The sequence below is a fragment of the Psammomys obesus genome, unplaced genomic scaffold (assembly GCF_907164565.1).
Source record: "Psammomys obesus unplaced genomic scaffold, mPsaObe1.curated_primary_1811, whole genome shotgun sequence".
In the NCBI taxonomy this organism is placed as follows: domain Eukaryota; kingdom Metazoa; phylum Chordata; class Mammalia; order Rodentia; family Muridae; genus Psammomys; species Psammomys obesus.
This window is the reverse complement of record NW_026585797.1, coordinates 23215879-23237967: the sequence shown is the minus strand read 5'-3', so window position 1 is coordinate 23237967 and position 22089 is coordinate 23215879. Positions and strand designations below refer to the sequence as shown.

General features: G+C 39.3%; 1 protein-coding gene across 6 annotated transcripts in view; it reads right to left on the bottom strand.

The window, feature by feature from the left end:
* Ptprk (protein tyrosine phosphatase receptor type K) overlaps positions 1 to 22089 on the bottom strand; it is a 519217-nt gene that overhangs the window by 35436 nt on the left and 461692 nt on the right. For 4 of the 6 annotated variants that reach the window (XM_055599324.1, XM_055599319.1, XM_055599321.1 and 1 more), the window contains exon 14: positions 7510 to 7648. In XM_055599324.1, coding sequence (XP_055455299.1) covers positions 7510 to 7648 — 139 coding nt within the window. The remainder of the gene's footprint in view (positions 1 to 7509; positions 7649 to 22089) is intronic. The other 2 variants (XM_055599320.1, XM_055599322.1) reach the window with 1 other exon arrangement.

Here is a 22089-nt window from a genome sequence, read left to right as displayed (position 1 = left end):
CACACACACACACACACACACACACACACACACACACACACACACACGCTTAGTTGTTCTCTGTGTTATCCATGAAACATGTAATTAAAAATCTACTAAAGGTGTATAAAACATTTAACTCACATTCACCAGGCAACTTTTTCTCAGAAGCACTGTAAACCACTGTCCAATGTAAACTTTGTCACTCACTTTATGGTAGCGGTTCATGCTGCCTTGGAAATACTCTCCAGTTGTTAAGAAGACCATTTCTTAGCTCAGCTCAAGACATTCTCTTCTGGTCCCCACTACTTTCTATGCTAAACATACCACAAATACTGCAAAAGCTTTTTGAGTACAGGGAGTTTATGTCCACAGGCTTCTCCTTCTGAAGTCCACTGCACACCCTAAGATTTGCTCCAGTTCATTTTTCTCTCGGAGCTGTAGTAGTTGACCACAGGGGCACACAAACAGCATATAGAACACAAAATCCAGATCTCACTCACAAGTGAACAAGGCAGGCATAAAACTATGGTTTGCTGATGGACACCCCATTAATTTAGAAGGAGTAGGAGGTAATAGAGAAATTAAAAACAAGGACAAAAGAACATTATCTACCACCACTAGCACCACCAGAACTATCACGACACAGTCACTACCACTACCACAATCACGTGTTGACAACGTTTGCTGCGCACACTGAAGGTGCTACCAATTCCTCTTTCCAGAGCAGGGGGGAAAAGTCTGTATAAATATAAAGACCTAGAGAGAGCGTATAAGTATAGGTGACGGATGGGGAACCATGCAGGGAGGTGATTACTCTGGAAATGAGGAACAGTTTGAGTGTAACATGTCCAAATGGCTCCTGACACTTCGTCTATATGCTAGAAATGATTTGAAATTTTAGGAACAACAGCAATGTTTCAGAGTGGGCATACTAGATTTCAGAGTGGGTAAAAGATTTCAGGTGTTTTGTATTATTATTATTATTATTATTATTATTATTATTATTATTATTAAAGGGGTGTGTGTGTGTGTGTGTGTGTGTGTGTGTGTGTGTGTGTGTGTGTATGTGTGTGTATCCACATGAGTAAAGGTGCCTACAGAGGCCGGAGCCCTCAGGTGCCTATAGAGCAGGGGTAATAGGTACAGTTGTAAGCTGCTGCTTAGTTGTGAACTAAACTCTAAGTCCTCTGCAAGAGCAGTATGTGCTCTTTAACTGCCATCTCCCTGGCCCCTGGTTTAATTTTTTTCAAAACTCAAACAACTTACTTATTTGCTACTGGGAGCAATGATACCCCTCCATTTAAATGGTCAAAAGGAAAACAGAAAAGTTGGTTCAATTCAATGATTTTGCTTTTAAAAAAACAAGGTTTGACCCTAACTAAACATCACCAGGCCATACGTAACCAACAAAATTCCACCTTCTAAACTTCCTGCGAGTTAGTCATCATGGAAGATTTTTTTTTGCCCTGGAGCCTGTAACATCTTTTAGCCTCTAATGCCTCTAATATCTAGCTAGCTTCTATTCATCTTGACTCCAAATAGCCTCCCCTGTGAGGACGTGCTATGGCTAACCCAAGTACCCTCTAACTCAAGTGAATTTTACAGTAGCATGTTCATCTCTGGAAACCACACTGATCACCCATCATCACAGTAGTTTTCAGTCATGTCTCCACTGTGGGCTCAATAGAGGGAAGGGAAGGATTGCCTGTACATCCTAGACATCGGAGCATTGCCAGAATACTTAGAGCACAAAGCAGGCACTCAATAAATACTTGTTGAGGAGATAAATTGTGCCTGTTATATACTTGGCACTTTCCATTGGTTAACTCAATTAATTCTCAGATCAATCCACTGAAAATGCTTGAGGATTCTCATCATATAGATGAGTTCATCGAGGCTTAGGGGAGTTAAATAACTCGCTCAAGGTTGCTTATCTAATAAGTGATAAAGAATGACCTCATGCCACAGCTTCAGCTATTACACAATAACAGGCTGTTTACACTGTGTTTGTTGGCACATTGGGAAGCCTACTGTAATGGCTAAACACCGGATGCTAAGCATCAGAAAAGAATACGAATATAGCACAAATATGCTCTCACTTATACATGTTGAAGCAGCAGAAAAATGCTTGACAAATAAGTTCTAGCCAGGTGTGGTGGTGTTCTATCTCTATTCCCAGTGCTCAGAAGTAGACAGCTGGATCAGGAACCCTCAAAACCTCCCTGAACTGGGATTCATGGCAAGACCCTGTCTCAAAAACAAACAAATAAAACTTGCAATTTTTCTTCACATCATTGTTTCTTGGGCCAGGTTAAAAGGTTGATTTATGCCTTTTAAAGTGTGAGAGATTGATTTGAATGAAAATTGATTTGAATGAAAATCTGAAATATGGATTCAAAACAGTGTTAAAAATTTAAAGATGGGCATAAAAAAGCAGCAAATGAAAATGATGACTTTAAACTTTGAGAATTTATGAATGAATACTTTATATGCACTTCACGAATGGGTAAAATTAAAAAGTATTTTCAAGAAATTAAAAGAAAAAATGTTCAAGCAAGAACTTTCCAGGTTCGTAAATTGAGATAATAAGCAAACTATGGTGGAATATAACCTCTGTGTGTAGCTTCAAAGTCAGGCAGGCACAACCAGCTGGGCCCTTACACCTCCATCCTCACAAAAACCCCGTGAGGTAGGCTTTCATTCAGGGTATTGTGTAAACACAATGAGTTAACATGCTAAATAACTGTTTTCATTTAAAAAAATTAAGCTACCATGACATAGCAATGTTATGTCGTATATAATGTAAGCACAATGCTAATGAAAAGCAGCTAAAAAAAAAAATCATAGTTCTTTTTCCTGTTTGAGTTCTACTCAGTTTTCTACCTCTATAAAAAATAAATCAGACTGAGATTAGTATCTCTCGGTATGTTAAAGTAGCCATTAAAAGTGTATACCCCTGTCTCATTTTCATCTAGCTAGGATTTAAAGTGCACGGAGCTCTATGTGTCAGTCACAGCAACAGCATAACCTGCTATGTTGTTATAGCAGGTTATTGTTTCTATGAAGAAAGGCATTAACTGTGCACCCAGAATGGAATCCCATTCTACTTTTACAGATACATTGACAGTTAATGGCAGGCTTATTGACATTCCCATAACTAAATATGTATCGATTCTAGCATGTCTTATGCTTTGTCTTCCCCTGAGCAACAAGCACATCAAATGTGCACTTCAGGACAGTTAGATAATTCATTTTGTAAGCACTTGAGTTTGACAGATGTGCAAATGACTTTCATTATCAAAGCAGCCAACAGCATAAACTTCTGCAGGTGGATGTATGGGTGGGCCATAAAGGGGAAAAGCACTCCATCATTGTATGAAATGGTACAGTTAATTACCATTGGCTTCATCAAACATGATTTAACAAGCGTATTATGATTCATCACAATAAGCTAAGAGCACTGTTATTTTACACCTGCTTGTTTTAGCAGATTGTAGGAAGCCAAATGTTTGTAATATTTAAAATGTTGGCAGTGTTGCGTTGACGTGATTGACTCATAAAATTCTGCTGTAAAGCTAGCTGAAACTTTACCTAGTGATACAGACCCTGCAGACTGCATGCCTCAGGCACTTAATCTCACTCAATCTTTGTGCTTCGAACATTGCCATTCCTTTGGATTGAATGGCTAACTATTTTGTAATCTAAAGAAAGAATCTGAAAATAGCTTAGGAAACTGAACAGCCAATGTTCTTCATGCTGACCTAACAGACTTGCCATACTTTAGGCATGGTGAGTTAGTGCTTGCAGAAGGTTATAAAATGATGACATCTTGATTCTTTAGTAGGTTGACAGGTTTTGTTTTGGCTTTCTTTTATAAAGTCTCTATTTAAACTGTCGTAAACAAACTTTTTTTTTCTACTCTACAAAAGTTTCTTTTTCTGTCTCTGCCCTACTACATTACAATTTTATCAATTTATTTTGACAAAACCATATTAATGGTTTTAATGGCCAGCAGGGAGGCCTGTAGATTTGACCCTTCTGGTTATCTGGGAACATGGAAAGAGATGTTATTCAGGCCTGATCTGTTTTGCATCCTTCAAGGTCAGTCTGAAGACTGCACAAATATCTCACTGGGCTCATTTTCTCAAATGTAATACAGCATTATATAGTTAGGGAGTAGGAAGTTCAAACCACATTTGTTACCAGATATGTAAATGTCATATTGCTAAGAGGGTACAGACTGGATATAAGTAAATAAATGATGTTCTTTGCTGTAGAATAAAGCTACTTACGGAAACTGTAATTAAAAATTAAAAGTAGCTGAACATACAGAAACACAATATCCCTTTTTAAAAAGATTATCAAAACAGATACTATTCTACATTTTTAGAGCCCACAAAATATTTTTTGAAAGACCACCAAACTCACATGTTGTTTCTGTGGGTCTTTTGAAAAGGGATATTGCATTTTGACATATGTAAAGTTGTAATGACCCATTTTCTACTTACAGGTAGTAGGAGTAAGAATAGTAGCTCCTCCTGGGAAGCAGATCACAGACAGTGGGAAAAGAGAAGCAATGGTGAATGAGAAGCATGACTCCATCACATCCAAAAGAGCAGAAAAATGTGCGTTAAAAAGAAAACAAAACAAAATGAAATTTGTGTTTTTATGCTCTGCATTTTAATTCGCCCATGCATTGTTAGCGTTCTTTTGCCATGCGAGTAAACAGACAGATATGCAGCAAAAAAAAAAAAAAAAAAAAAAAAAAAAAATTGTAATACAGAATTAGGAAAAAAAAAGTAACATGCTGACGTCTCTTATATTGCCAAAGAACTGAAAAGTTAAATGGACTGTGTGTTTTTCAACATGCAAGTAAATGATGCTATCATCCATTGCCATGTAACTCACATGGCAGATGGAACAGCTGTGTATAGAATGTGTGTACTAAATACAGTAGTTTATTCTAAATACAAAACATAAAGATACGATCGATGTTAACATACGCAGAGTAACTCCTATCTTTTCAGATGCTGGCACATCTTAATGGTACACGTGATGTGAATACAGGTACCATATGCTCCATATGTGTGAAGGGGTTCCTACAGTAGATGCTTGTGAACCTGACATACACACACATGTACTGTACTGAAGCATGATTTCAAGTTGATGTTTGGAAGTCTTAATGTGTTCATGCTGAGCATTTAAAATATACACAATGAAAAAATGGCATTTATTTGGAAATAATTCAACAGCAATTAAACTGAAAAAAAAATGACATTGCATTCTGAGAGGTGAAATATCCCTTTCACAGCCCAAGAACTTAACTTTCTATATAATCTTAGCTGCAAAGTTTTATTTGGTTGAATTCTAAGCTATTCTTTTGTAAGCCAAAACACATGGAACTATTTCAATGAGACAAGTAACCCTACATATATTATTCCCACTGAGGGAAAGTCTAAAGAAACTACAGTTTCTCATGAAACTGCAGATGGTGAGAAAGCAAAGGTTTCCATTTCCATCATTTTTATTATTTATTTCTATAGTCAAAAGATACTACAGAACAACACAAAATTTTAAGCTAAACCCTGACATATCCAGGACTGTTATGCTTTTATGGAAGTATAATAAACTACTCTTGCTTAAATCACACAGTGTGTGTGTGTGTGTGTGTGTGTGTGTGTGTGTGTGTGTGTGTGTGTGAGTGTGTGTGATACACCACCTATGAGTCGAAGCCCTTTCAAATGTGCTGAGGTGAATAATGAGTTAAGGTAATTTAGGCATGATATACACCAGAAGGCAGCAAACACAACCTCATCCATCTATGAGGTTATGGTCTTCCTCAGTCACTTTGGTGCTGCGGAGGCCGGCGAAAGCTCAGGAGACCCTTCTATCAGTAAAACAATTATGCAAACTTACACATGAAACATTTTAACAGAGGCTCACCGATCTGATCACTGACAGTGGAAACCAGGAGAAGAATTAGTGAAGCTGTGCGATTTCAGAGAGCTGTCAGAGAAAGGTACTCCCCACCCCATCCTTGCTCTAGTGACTTGAAGGACTTTAGTTTTTGCTTGCCGTTACTAGTACAAATCCACCAAGAAGAGAGTACTCAGAAGCAAACACGTCTTCAAATAAATAAAAGCTACAACTAGGTTTAATTCCATTCTGAGGAAGACGCGGTCAGCAAAGCCATTCTCATGCATCCAGAAGGATGTGACATTCCTTTTAATGGTGAGGCTGTGTGAAGTTACATCTCTAAGCCTTTTGGCTTCTTTCACTCTCCAAACACAAATTTAAATAAAACAGAGACATAAGGTCTGAAGGTTCTATTCCATGATGTTACCGCTCTTTTGAAAAACTAGCTTATTGAAAAACTAGTGTTTCTAAAATACTTAAATCATCTTGTCTCACCTAGGGTGTGTTTTCCAATCACAGAGGTAGACAATAGCAGAGAGAAAGCACTGTTTGGGGAAAGCACATATGTAGCTAGTTGAACACAAAACACTGCGGTGCATACCTAATGTTTCTAATGCAGAAGTGTCTTCTCCAACATATATATCTCCAGGGACAATTGTGAAAAGGCAATATATTAAAATAGATGCTCACGGAATTGTTATTAACATCAGTCTTATCCACAATGCTAATTTTATTTTAAGTAGAAAGCAATAATAATTGCACACTATGAGAGTTTATATAATAGAAGCAACATCATTTATCATACAATCAGTACAATTAATGAAGCAGAACCACCTCTATACACAAAGCTGTTGGAATGCACTCTGCATGGAAAAAAACTGTTTTCTTTTGTCAAAAGTACTTCCAAATAGTAAAATTATCCAAAATTCATGACTGGAAGGATTGAAGTGCCACACTAGTTTCTAAGAAATGACTTACAGATTCTGACAACTTGCATAATGGTCAAATAGCTCAAAGTATAAAAAAATGTGTATATCTGAAATGCTTTGGAGCAAAGCGTATATTTTAGTCTTCAGAATATAAAAGTTTAAATGCCAGGAAATCGTAATATCTTTATAGAACTTCAGGAGGTGGCAACATTGGTTGATATAGTATAAAAGATAAGGCTCAATTTAAGCATTTACTCTTCTTTTAAAAAATCCAGTCAGTGAATATTTAATATACAATATCATTAAACAACAACATTTATTTAGAAAAATATAGACTAAACATGAAAATAATTCTGATTTTGGCCCAAGCACCATAACTATATAACCTTCAATTTCATTATGCTTAATAATAACAACCCTTAAAATAAGGTGAATTTCCCATGTATCTTTGAAGTTCAAGAATTTACAGTTTTACTTTAAATAAATGTTCACCAAAGTCTATAATTATATCCCAGAACAAACTGCAGACAGCTAAATAAGACTTCACTTAAAAATCCCAAATAAGAAGAGTCTGAGGTGGAGGCAGTCTTATAAGAACTTGTCAAAGAGCTTGAAGGGAAACCGTGTGGGAGTCAGTGGCATACACGGGGAGTGTGTAGTATAAGACATTATCAGCTCTTACCTCTTTTTCACAATTACTATGACAACAAGGAGGAGGAGGATGAACACCAAGATCCCAGCGCTGATGCCCGCGATTTTCACCACTCTGTCTGTCTGCTTCGCAGGGTCTGGGATCACCTCTGGCTCTTCTGTTGCTGCTGCTAAAGGAATCAAGAGGAACAGATGACTGGAAACCTCTACCATGCACAGGAAGACCCCCCCCCGGCAGAAATAGCTAGGGGATGACAAGCTTGAACAGCGATACCCTGAAAACCTACGTGCCTAAATGAGCTTCTAAAGCATGAGAGACCAAGTTGAGGGAAAAATCATTCATTCCACTTTTATTTTGCTCTTCTGTTTTAAGGAAAGGAATAACAGGGAAACTGCAGAAATTATTAAGAAGGGGATGGTGGGCTATTTTTCCTCAAATACCTTAAAAAGCCATTAGAACAAGATTTTTAGAACTAGTATACTGGGAAGAGATGGAGTCAAATTTAGACTAATACTTATCCGTTTGTTTTAGAAAATGACCTCTTAACTGGGTGTGATGACCCATGTTCCTGCCTATAATTCTCAGACTTGGGAACCTGAAGAAGAGGGATGGGAACTTCAGGCTAGTACAAATTAGTTTATAATCACAATAAAAGTTAAAATAAATAGTTTAGCAGAAGGTAAGAAAAAGTAAGAAAATACAGCCAGGAATATTTCACATTTTCTCTCCAGCTAATAAACATGGGAAATGATTAAGATTATTTTTTCTTGATTCTTTATAGGCCCTTGCTTCTTTTTCTTTCTCAAAATCATGCTCAGCCCTCCTATATGTACACATTAAAACAGAAAACTTTAATCAATACATAAGCCCTGGAAAGCCTCTGAAGACATTTTCCTTTACCTCATTTACCTTGAAACTGGCAAAGAAACTATTATTATCAGTACTTTACAGATACAAAACCCCCGAGGCTTAAGGAATTAAGGATAGATTATGAATTGCTCAAGGGCAGACACAAAATCTAATACATCTTCTATCTTCTAAAACAGCACTTCTTAGTTGCCAGGTTTGTGGCCCCCACTGCTGAGAAGATGTTCAACAAAAGCTGGGGAATTCTGTGGATTAAGCATACTGGAAAACTGTTTTCAATCTGCAAACACAGCACCCATACTTAGAGTTCAGAGACCCTGGCTAAATGAACATGAAACAAACAAGGCCTGCACTCCGAGCCTGCATATCTCTAGGACAGCATGTCTATTCTCTTTAGAAGGTTGAACATCTATTCCTGTTCCAACCCTTTCTTCTTTAGTTCCTTCATTTGGCTTCTTTCTCTCCAACACCCAGTTTTTACGTATCTTAATGTCTGTTCAAGTTTTCCTCACCAGGAAGTTGCTGCCATGAGGTTAACATATTTTTTTTCAAAGTGAAGTCATTATTAATAATAATAAAATATTAATAATGCAGCAAACAAATCTCTGACTAATATTGTTTCATATATGTTTTACTTTAAATCTAAACTGAAGATACACCTTTGAAAAGGTGTTAGGTAAGCTTCTTACATTCCACTAAATGATCTTTGTTTCAGTTGCACAGAAAAAAAATGTACCAGTGGCTTAGTAACTTGAAACTATTATTCTCAAGCACAGACTGCAAGTCTACAGCTTGCTTTTTTTTCTAATGAGTGTAGGAAGTTGCTGGACAGTGCCATGGTCGTTTTCATCCTTAAAGCTGTAGAGAACTTCTGTAATTAGGAATAGGAGTCAGTGTGTACCACACAGCCAACTATCTCATTATTTGCAAGTCATCGAGACCTGCTGTAAACTACGCTGGCATGGCTTCCTTTTTCTGAGTGCCTTGCTGAATGTATACCTACATCTACACATGGTGTAAGCATAAATCCCTGAAACAGGTGGAGCATAGTCCCAAATTGCCTGCAAAATCTAAAAACAAAATGCTTATTGTTTGTAATTATCAAACTTGATTGCTTTGCATAGATATGCTCTCACAAAGGGATTTTTCACAAAGTGATTTAGAACTCTCCTGAGAGAAATACTCATATGTGGAATAATTTCTATGGTGTGCTCAGTAAAGTCTCCTCTGACACGGTTCTCTGCTACACTTGACTTTCACAGGGTAGCTATGGCAATACCTTGGTACTCTGACACCTTTCCCTCCCACCTTCTCTCCTTTCCTCTGTCTCTCTTCTTCTGTCTCCCTCCCTTTTCCCACTGTATGTATTTGTGTGTTCACCATTCATGTGTATACATGGAAGGTCAAGTAATGATCTTGCTTTTAAAACTGCATCACCTTTCCCTGAGGGGGGAGCAGCCTTACCAGGCCACGGTAGAGGACAATGCAGCCAATTTTGATGAGAACTGATAGACTAAGATCAGAAAGGAGAGGAGAACCTCCCCTATCAGTGGACTTGGGGAGTGGCATGCATGCAGAAAGGGGAGAGAGGGTGGGATCGGGAGGGGAGGAGGGAGGGGCTTATGGGGGGATACAAAATGAATAAAGTGTAATTAATAAAAAATTAAAAAAAAACTGCATTTCTCACTGAAATTTTTGGGTCAGGGATCCACCTAATTCAGGTTCTTCAGTGCTAGGATTAGCCGTGTGTGCTAATATCCTCAGCTTTCTACATGGGTGTTAGGGATTTGAATTCAGGTCCTCACGCCTGTTCACCAAATCCTTTACCAACAGAGCTGTCCTTTAACCCCAGCACTCTTTGTCCTTGATCATCATGGCATAGTACCACTGCAGTAAAATCATATTACAATCTGGAGATTCTCTCATACTGTGACAAATGTGTTAGACATCATGTAGATTTTGGTAGTTCGGGATGACTTGGGGACCTGAACTCACTGCTCATGCTTGTACAGAGAATACAACTGAATCATTTCCCAGCCGAGGCACATCTCTTTAATGCCCCATGTAGCATATGTTATATTTTATAAGAACCTTTAGAACTTCTCAATTTTTTTAGACATAGAAATACACACCGGGACAGACTGAGCAGGCGTTGAAAATATAAGTTTAGAAATAAAACACCATCACAAGAAGTTTCAATGAAATCCTTGCTGAGTCGTTACGCAATGAGGCTCATACAAAAATGGCGGGCCAACAATTTCAAATTTAGAAAACAAAGAATTTTTTTTTGAAGTGCGGTTAGAAATAAATTTTCTGATATGTTAAACTAAATAAATTCCCAGGAGTGGAATATCAAACAAAGAACCTGTTAAGCTTGACCGACTTGAGTGCACAGGGCTGTAAGACAATCCATGCATTATGGGTATCCGCATTATCACCTCAGCGTGATAATCTGTGCCCCTCTTAGAGACTGATTCTGTTCAGAGTTACCAAATGGTTAAAAAAAAACAAAAGGAAAAGTGACCAAGGGCAAGTACGTTTTGTGAGTCGTGATGATAATTCCTGTGCAGATAATTAACAAACTGTCAAATATTTGCCAAGCTAGAAAGAGATTCTCCATATATGTGTAATTTGGTGGCTATTTTCTCTGAACTGTAAACTTTTCATAGAGGATTCACTTTTTATTATTACTAATATTACCACCAATAGTACTTTTCTAAAAAGAGTATGTGCAAATTTATTAGTCTGGATGCTTTTCTATGAAGAAGGAGTCTCCCTAGAAAGCCCAGGCTAGCCTCAAACTCATCAGGTAGCACAGGCTAACTTCTGACTTCAACCCTCTCAGCTATACCTACATGGCTGATTTACTCAGTCACATTTATTTTTCTAGTTTTTTTTTCTCAGTAGAACCAAAGAATATAAATAAAATCCATTTTGGGGAGAAGATTCATTAATGGAAATACAGAATAGCTTTCAAGTGAGCAGTTCCTATTTTCTTCAAAAACAGCCAAACCTATTATAGTGATGGTACTCCCGTGCCTCATATAATTTATGCATGCACAAAGACAATGGAGGGTGTCTTTCTCAGAATGCTTTTCCTTGCCATAAATCTTTTCATATTTTGTTTGCCAGAGAACATTCAAGGAATCCCCAGTTTTTCAGAAGACTAGAGTAGCATATTTCTTTGCACAATGAGGGGAAAAAAAAGCGAGAATTTTATTTTTATTGAGCACATTTATGAGATGCATTTTGGGGGAGGAAAAAAAATAGCTAAAGTAACCCTTTTATATAGCATTTCCTTCCTTCCTTCCATGAATATAACACTTTCTTTCCATGCTAAACAAAAGAGAGGAAGGTCATACAAATTTACATAAAAGTTAAAGCTATTCTAATATCTGAAATCAAACAGAATGAGTCTCCCTCTTTCATAACGCATATTCAAGACAACATTTCTAAGCACAGTTTTCTAAGGGATCTTACAGCATTTTTGGAGACATTACAGTCAATTTCGGCACATCTTCCTGGTATTTCACGGTGTTTCTCCTTTCCACAGCTGTCATGTGTGGAAATCATTCACTCATACACATTCATTCCTGGAAATCCCAAACCAGGGATACAATCCCCAACAGGACCAAGCTGATACCACCAGCTTGGTTTTCTGAGTGGCCGGAATGAAATAGGTCCATTTCTCTGTATCTGAATGTTAGAAGCTGTCACCTTTTCTGGCCACTTCCTATTTGCAACGCTGTCATTTGATGGGAAGTGCACGGCAGTGTGCCTCCCATTCGTACGACTTAGGCTTCTTCTTTCCTGGGCTCTGTTATAAGTGTCTCCTGTTTTGCTCATTCATGGGGAGTAGGTATCATATTCAGTACCTCAAGGGCCTCAGCCTAATGATATGGTTTTCCACTCTCTGGCTCTTTGATCTCATGTTTCCATCACTTCAGTTACCATCCGCTCTGATGATCCTCAAATCAATGGATTTCTGACCAACATCTCCTTGAACTACTGACTCTGCAATAATTCGACTATTAACTTTACTTGTACGTATGAGTCTCCTCCAACACATCATTTCTAAATGTGAGCTTTTCCTCTTTTCTCCCAGCAGTCATCCAATTCCTCCCCTTATAGGACAAGACACTGAAAGTGCCCTTTGGAGGCTGTAAACTGGCGCAACATCCCTCTTCCTTCTCCCTCTTTATCTCTTGACGAATACTAATGCCTGGGAATCTTGGCTGTGAAGTTATTAATGATCATGAAAAGACAACATGCAAATAGGAAATGTCTGGGTTAGTCATGGAAACTAATCCTGTCTCTTGTGCAATTAGTTTTAATGTGCTACTCCTCTCTAAACCCCTGTTTTCTACTCTCCTTCTCCTCTGCTACAACATTAAATCATATCAGCATTATCTCTCATGTACAAAGTGGCTGCTTACCTCTCCTCTGCATCCTGCCTGTCCTTCATCAAAACACACACAGCATTTCTTATATTATGATGTAAAACTACTCCACTGTTTATAGCCTTATAATAGCTTCCCATTCTTAAGATGAAGTTTTTTTAAAGCAGGAATCATGGATATTTTGTCAGCATTTTATGTGTAGACATGCTTGGAAAAGAGCCACAATGCAAAAATATTAACTGAGTAAAAGAAAGAGTAGCATTATTCACACATAAACCAAAATCTGTGGGCACATAAAAATCAGATGCTTCGGGTGAAAACAAGGAACAAAACAGGAGCCTACCCACACACAGGGCCTCTAAAAGACTCTACCCAGCAGGGTACTTTTTTTTTTTTTTTTGAGTTTTAGATTGGCTTTATTGCTTGGTATTATTTTTTTAAATTTTTTATTAATTACACTTTATTCATTTTGTATCCCCCCATAAGCCCCTCCCTCCTCCCCTCCCGATCCCACCCTCCCTCCCCTTTCTGCATGCATGCCACTCCCCAAGTCCACTGATAAGGGAGGTTCTCCTCTTCTTTCTGATCTTAGTCTATCAGTTCTCATCAAACGTGGCTGCATTGTCCTCTATTGTGGCCTGGTAAGGCTGCTCCCCCCTCAGGGGGAAGTGATCAACAAGCAGGCCAATCAGATTATGTCAGAGGCAGTCCCTCTTCCCATTACTACGTAACCCACTTGGACACTGAACTGCCATGGGCTACACCTGTGCAGGGGTTCCAGGTCATCTCCACAAATAGTCCTTGGTTGGAGTATGATTTTCTGGGAAGTTCCCTGTGTTCAAATTATCTTGTTCTGTTGCTCTGCTTGTGGAGTTCCCGTCCCCTCCAGCTCTTACTATTTCCCACTTCTTACATAAAATTCCATTCTCTCTGCCCATCAGTTGGCCATCAGGCTCAGCACCTGCTTTGACAGTCTATACTGCAGAAGCTTTCAGAGGCCCTCTGTGGCAGGTTTCAGGGTTGTTTCCTGTTTTCTTCTGGCTTTCAGAGGCCCTCTGTAGCAGGTTCCGAGGTTGTTTCCTATTTTCTTTTTCTTCTGATGTCCATCCTCTTTGCCTTTCAGGATGGGGATTGAACATTTTAGTTAGGGTCCTCTCTTTTGCTTAGTTTGTTTAGATGTACAGATTTTAGTGGGTTTATTCTATGTTGTATGTTTATATGAGTGAGTATATACCATGCGTGTCTTTTTGCTTCTGGGACAACTCACTCAGGATGATCCTTTCCAGGTCCCACCATTTACCTGCAAATTTCATGATTTCCTTATTTTTCATTGCTGAGTAATACTTAAAGAAATGCTCAACCTCATTAGCCATTAGAGAAATGCAAATCAAAACAACCCTGAGATTTCACCTTACACCCATCAGAATGGCCAAGATGAAAAACTCAAGGGACAACACATGCTGGAGAGTTTGTGGAGAAAGGGGAACCCTTCTCCACTGCTGGTAGGAATGTAAACTGGTACAACGACTCTGGAAATCAATCTGGCGCTTTCTCAGACAACTAGGAATAGCGCTTCCTCAAGATCCAGCCATACCACTCCTAGGCATATACCCAAAAGAGGCTCAAGTACACAAAAAGGACATTTGCTCAACCATGTTTGTAGCAGCTTTATTTGAAATAGCCAGAAGCTGGAAACAACCCAGATGCCCCTCAACTGAAGAATGGATGCAGAAACTGTGGTACATCTATGCAATGGAGTATTACCCAGCAGGGTATTAAAGCAGATGCTGAGACTCCTAGCCAAACTTTGGGCAGAGTGCAGGGAATCTTATGAAAGAGGGGGAGAAAGAAATACCTGGAGGGGATTAGAGCTCCACAAGGAGAGCAACAAAACCAAGAAATCTATGCGCAGGGGTCTTTTCTGAGACTGATACTCCAACCAAGGACCATGCATGGAGATAACCTAGAACCCCTGCTCATATGTAGCCCATGGCAGCTAGTCTCCAAATGGGTACCCTAGTAAGGGGAAAGGGGCTGTCTCAGACATGAACTTAATCGCTTGCTCTTTGATCACCCCCCCTGAGGGGGGGGGCAGCCTTACCAGGCACAGAGGAAGACAGTGCAGGCAGTCCTGATGAAACCTGATAGGCTAGGGTCAGAGGGAAGAGGAGGAGGACCTCCCCTATCAGTGGACTGGGGAAGGAGCATGGGAGGAGAAGAGGGAGGGAGGGTGGGATTTGTAGGGGATCAGGAAGCGATCTATAGCTGGGATACAAAGTGAATAAATTGAAATAAGTAAAAGAGATTAAAAAAATTCAGATGCCTCTGCAAAATGTAAGGGTTTATTGGATTTTACTCTTCTAGATATAGTCTAAGATGAAGCCAGTCAAGGAATGGCAATAGCTTTTCTTTCATGCGGTTGTGTCCACCTTCTGCCTCCAACTACAATCAAACCAAGTTCAAGTAAACTGCAGCTTGCTCCCAGAGGCATACAAGACAACATCTTCTAAACCTACCAAAACTAGGTATTTAGATGCTCAAGAGTATGGGGGACATTCACCAGTCAAACAACTACAGACCCAAATTAACCTGCAATCAACCTAAGGCTACAATTTACCACTGACCCAAGATGGTGGTGTGGCAATGGGACAGAATTAGGACCTTCTAAAATAGTAACTGTATAATGTACCTTTTAGGGATGTCAGGTGAGCTAACGCTGTGAAGAGGTTTTATAAATGGAAATGCCTGTGACAGAACGATAAGCAGAAAGTATGGATACATCCTAAAGGTTAGCCTTTTGAGTCTGCCATAATAATGAGAACTGCGAATGAGCGAACTAACATCACTTAAAAATAGCTTTAAAAAAATTTTAGCAGTCTGTCATATAAATAGATAATGATGGGTTTTGTAAAGTACATGTTATTAATTAAATAGTCTGCTGCTGTGGACTTCTAAGCCTTAGGAGGGATCTTGGAAGTATTTATTATTTAGCTCAATGATCCTTTGATGTCATCTTGCTTTATCACCTCACATGATCTTATGATGAAATTTGTTCACTCTTGGATTGCTGACTATTAAAAAGGTCAGTTAAGAGACTTTTGTTGGTGTAAGAAAACAGCTACATGTCATACATTTTGTTGTAGAGTGGGAAATAATTTTTCTTGTTTAACAGAGAAACATATAGAAAATGTATGTTGTTGAGAATGGAAGAACAGAAGTTCATGAAGATCTAAAATGATAATAAAATAAAATGAGGCATTACTATTACAAATATTTTAGGTTAATTTCATGTTTAAGTCTTGAAGTCCTTTAAGTCTTGAAATTTTTGGATTTGTTTTTGCTCAAAAATGATAGCACAAAAATGTTGCTGAAATTCTAAATAAATAATAGAATCATTTTTTCATGAACACATTAGTGTCACATTACAGAAGTATACTTAAAGAGAAAAGTATACAGTGTTATTTTGCTTCATTTTGTTTGTTCTTAAACTTGTTTTCCTTTGTTTTAATTATTTTATTATATATTTACAATTTATTCACTTTGTATCTCAATTGCAGTCCCTCCCTCATCTCCTCCCTGTCCCACTCTCCCTCCCTCTTCCCCTGTGTTCCCCTCCACTAATGCACTGAAAGTGAGAAGTCCTCTCCCACTACTTTCTTTTTTTTAATTTATTTATTTTTATTAATTACAGTTTATTCACTTTGTATCCCCCCATAAGGCCCTTCCTCCTCCCCTCTCACTACTTTCTGACCCTAGCCTATCAGGTCTCATCATCAGGACTGCCTAGATCCTCTTCCTCTGTGTTCTGGTAAGGCCACCCTGCCAGGGGGAAAGTGATCAAAGAACAGGCAACTCTATTAATGTCATGGATACCATCCCTGCCTCCTTATTAGTGAACTCACATCGAGACTGAGCTGCCTATGAGCTACATCTGTGAAGTGGGTCTAGGTCCTCTCCATGCATGGTCAGTCTCTGCAGGGGCCCATGGACCCAGATTTGTTGGTTTTGTTGGTCTCCTTGTGGAGTTCCTGTCTCTTTTATCCCCCTTCCTGTCCTCCTATACCCTCCCCCTTCTTCCATAGACTCCCAGTACTCTGCTCAAAGATTGGCTGTGGGTCTTTGCATCTGCTTCAATCCTCTGCTGCATGGAGTCTTTCAGAGGCCTTTTGTGATAGGCTCCCATTCTGTTCCTTTTCTTCAACTGCTTCAGGTGTCTATCCTGTTTACCCTTTGAATAGGATTTAAGCATCCTCCCTAGGGTCCTCCTTGTTGTTTAGCTTCTTTAGGTCTGAAGATTTTAGTATGTTAATCCTATATTACATGGCTAATATCTGCTTATAAGTGAGTATATACCATGCGTGTCTTTCTGCTTCTGGGTTACCTCAGTCAGGTAATCCTAGTTCCAGCCATTTGCCTGCAAATTTCAGGTTTTTAAAAGCTGAGTAGTATTCCATTGTGTAAATGGGGTACAGAGCTAAAGAGAGAATTCCCAACAGAGGAATACTGCATGGTGGAGAAATACTTAAAAGAAATGTTCAACGACTTTAGTCATCAGGGAAATGCAAATCAAAATGGCATCAGAATGTCTAAGATCAGAAACTCAAGTGACAACACATGGTGGAGAGGATATGGAGAAAGGGGAATCCTCCTCCATTGCTTCATTTTGTTTTAAGAGCAAATTTTTGAATGCATTTTGCTTGCCTATGAATTTTTTATTACGCTTCCAATGTACTGCCATGTAAGAAGTAGGCAAGATAGAACTATGGAGCCCTGTCTTGCTTCTTGAACACAGCTGGGTCTATCCACTGTGTTTTCTCAGATATCTGCCTTGAGTTCTCTCCTCCAACATCTGCATTCAAGACTCAATGATTTGTTTTTATTTTGTTGTTGTTGTTTGCTTGTTTGTTTTTAAATAAACCCTCCCACCTCACATTGCTTTCTCAGATTTAGCCTATATTCTGCTAATAAGGTGTGGTTTCTAAAATGTGAATTTAATTAAATTAGCTACCCCAAATTTTTTTCAAACATATAAGGTTTTACAAAACTTGGCTATAATCAACCTCCTGAAGCTTATCTACTTACATATACTTTATGTTAACATGTATCGTAACTATTTAGAATCACCTCTCTATTAGCAAATAATCTAGTATCCTTCACTCTACTTTGGGTTTAGTAATCTGTGATGCAGGGTTTATGTCCAGTTCGCCGTGACTGAAACAACGACTGCAAACTCAACTTTCCATGACATAACGTGTTACTCACTGATCTGCCCACCAACATTGTACATCGTAAGTCTGCACCATCAGAACTTTCATGTTTTGTAATCTGCTGTTGAAACCTGCTCTCTAGCACTCACGTGTCAAAGATAACTTAGAGATATTTGAATATCTATAGCTGTTTCTTCTATGAAATGCTCAGTGAACGACTACCACCCATTTTTGTGACTTGACTGTATATATAAAGACTGACTAGCCAGCAAGCTGAAGCACTTCTTTCTCTGAGCCTTACTACCAGCACTGGGGTCACATGAACACAGAGGCTTCCAGCCTTTTATGTGGGCACTTGGGAGTCTGAACTCAAGTTCTCATGCTTACGTATCAAGCACTTTCACCACCTCTCTAGCCCTGACACATGTTTTATATGATAGGGCACGCTTCCTAAGGAAATGAAGAGCCACAGTCAGAGATAACCCTGGATGCTTTTATAGTGGCTTTTATGAAGTATGCATCATCAGATAGAAAATTTTATTCATGAGCGCCTTTCCTTTAATTAGGGAGGCAACCCCAGCCCTATCCCTAGCCTGCCAAAAGCAGGTTTCATGCTTTTCTGCTTCAGACAAAGGTCAGGGAAATCCTCCCTGAGTCTTGTAACCTGTTTCTGAGGGAAGGCAGGGAGAAGGCCAAAGAGACCCACTCATTCCTGTCATTTCTCAGACAAAACAATACCCTCTCCAATTCAAAACCCCACTCCAATTTAGAATACTAATGCGCCACACTCTGGAGTAAAGTATCCTGAACTTCCTGGCTTTTCATCTTATTTTATTCATGGTATAAAAGTGAAATATAGTTTTAATATTAACGAAGGAAGATACGTTAGTCTATGTTTTATAAGTGGTGCTCAGCATTCAGTAAAGTTTACCAGGCTGAAGTCATTATTCATTTTTCTCTTTTTTCCTAAAAAAAAAATTAAAGCTGTGTGTGCCACACCTAATCTTGTATATACTCGGGTCTGCTTCCTGAGAGGAGGAAGCATCTCAGATGAGCCTCTGGGCCCATGTTATTAAATATACTGTACAAAGCTTTGGAATGGGCGTCATGGGCTTAGAAGCTGTTACATCTGTTCTGTGGCAACAACATATAAGTGCAGGAGTCACTGCTTAGGTTTTCTACCCTCTTGCTGGAGGACACAAGCGACTCTTATGCTGGTATCACATGGTTTAAGTAGGCTGAGCCGAACATGCAGCTGCATGGTAGCATGTTCTCATGAACCAGGTGCTCGTTTCTTGAGCACATTCACCTTTCTTCACAGATTTCGCTCTGGACATCTATACACAGAAACAGTCCCTTTTGCAACTCTGCTGCTAGGGCTGTCACTGCGCTTTGATCTCCCCTCCCCTACACCCTCATACAAAGAAGGTTCCTGTGTTTAAAGCTTGGAGGCCAGCTGGCCAGAAATGTGATTGGCGCATAAAGGCTCTAACCTAATGAATGGCTTTCTATAACGTTATTGGTAAATGAGACCTGGTTGGTGGGTCTTGGAAAGATTTAACGCATTCCTGGGCTCATCTTATATGGTGCTATTTGTTTTTACCATGAGATGATCCATTTTGCCAACCACATGGCCTGGCCATCACATCCTACCATACTGCACAGGCCTAAAAGCAAAAAAGCTAAGTGACTATGGGGTAGAACCTCTAAAATCTTGACCCAAAAAAATGGCATCCCTCCCCCATGTTGTTTCCTTGGGTATTTGCCAAAGCAATAGTAGGCTGATGGGCACATCTATTCTATTACTTTTAATTATGGATAATTATGATTTTGTGTCTTATAAACTCGATTCACTTAATATATGGTTCTTTGTGTAGTTACTGATTACAACTTCTTGTTAATCTTTATGATTTGTACTTTTTTTCGGTAACTGTTTTGTATGCAGTAATTTTATATTTTGACTCAACAGTCAATAACTGCGGTCCCAGGAGGATTTGGGCACTTTTTCTGCTAACTCTCACTGTGACTTACTTTCACCACCTTTGATCGTGAGTTAATTGCTTTATGTTAGTCTGCAGGACTCCTGAAGGCCTAAATTGATCATGCTTTCATCTTAAACAGAATTTGCACCTACTTGAACCAGCTGCCAGGAGGTACCAATGGATTCAGGCCATCTCTCTGCCAGTTCTGTAAAGAAATCTCAAACTATGCAACTCCCATTGCCAGCCCAAAGCTCAGCACTTCAAGGGCACCACAGCTTTAGGTTTTCCCTACAGCGAAGACTAAATCATCATTTGGCCCCCCCTCTCCCCTTCCTTCCCCTTACCTCTTCTTCCCTCCCCTTCCCTCCTTTCCTTTTTCTATCTCTCATCTCTCTTCTTCTTTCCCTGTAGATGCTGTAAGCTCAGCAATGCGCATAAAATTGTTTCCTTCCCACAGTGGGCCTGTTCTACAATATTCTCTGAGCACATAATCTGCTGAACTTCCAGAAGAGCAGCAGAGATCACAGATTGTATGTTTGTTTTTGCAGTGTTAGGGTTCAAACCCAGGACCTTGTGCATGCTAGTTAAATGGTCTGCACTGAGCCACACTCCTACCCCTAAGCTCTTTAGATTATCCAAGACTCTATATACCCTTACTCTCTCACCTTAAACACCACTTCATAATCCACAAAGAAGATTTTGTTGTCTTTCTTTCTTTCTTTCTTTCTTTGCAACTGTGTAACAAAGAGATTAGGAACTAAAGGTATACATGTATACAGCATACCATAAAGCTCTAGATTTGGGGGAAAATCCATTAAGGGTACAATTAAAAACTATTTTATAGCACCTATAACATACTTTAAGAAACAATTTCTTTTTCATAGTCTATCTACGTGTGTGTGTGTGTGTGTGTGTGTGTATCCACAAACTATTCTTGACACACTATGTGTCACTTTTACTTGGAGAGCACTGTGATTAACCTAGCATTTTTAGCAATGCCTTAAACATCCAAACAAATAAAGTAGGAGGAGGGAAATAGATAGGAAGTGTTCACCTGAATCACTAACTCATATAGAAAGAGAGAAAGAAAGAAAAGTAGGAGGTAGAAACAAATAAATTGGGAGTTAGTTACATCAAAAATTTTTTTAAAGTAAACTAAAATGGGAGGGTTGAGTCAGAGAGTCTGCATAAAGGGTCAGAGATAAATTTAAAGCACAGACAAATTGCACTTCAAATCCACAAATAAGGCTTCTATGGCATTTCTTTATTTTCATTAATTAAAGGATTCACTCTCCTCTCTGCCTGCTCAATATATTCCTAGACCTTGAAAAATCCTCACTGGGTAAAATAGATTCATATCTTTGCAGCTGACATCTCTGAGTAATTCTGAGTAGTACAAATTGTGCACAAGTAAACCTGTACCCTTTGGAGCAGAAATTGTGTGAGAGTGTGTCCCTGACATGGGGCATCTTACTCAGTCACTCTACATCTTACTTTTCTGAGATAGGGTCTCACACTCAACTTGAAGCTTATGCTTTAGGCTAGGGGGCCTGGCTAGCAAGCCCCAGGGATTCCTATTCTATTTACCTCCCTGTGTGTGGTAGATTTGAGTAAGAATGGTCCTCTTCATGGGCTCATATATTTGAATACTTAGCCACTTGAAAGTAGAACTGTTTGTAGGGAATAGGATGATTAGGGGGTGTGTCCTTGCTGGAGGAGGTGTATCTTTGGTGGAGAAAGTGTGTCACTAGGGTTGGGCTCAGGCCCAGTCTCTCTCTTTCTCTCTCTCCCTCTCTTTCAGTGTGTATGTCTGTCTGTCAGTCTTTCCATCTGTCTCCCTCCTCTCTCCTGCCCTTGGATCTGTATGGAAAGCTCCCAGCTTCTCCAGCACCATGCGTGCCACCATGCCCCCCTCTATGATGGTAATGGACTAACCACTCAAACTACAAGCAAGACCTCAGTTAAATGCTTTCCTTTGTAAAAGTTGCCTTGGTCGCAGTGTCTCTTCACATCAATAGTACATTGACATGGCGATGAGGTGATGGCCACTAACTGCTGTGGTCACCTTTTCACATGAGACAGGCATCCAAACTCAGGTCTTTGCGGCTGTGTGGTGAACACTTCACTGACTGAGCCATCCCCCTAACCCTGCCA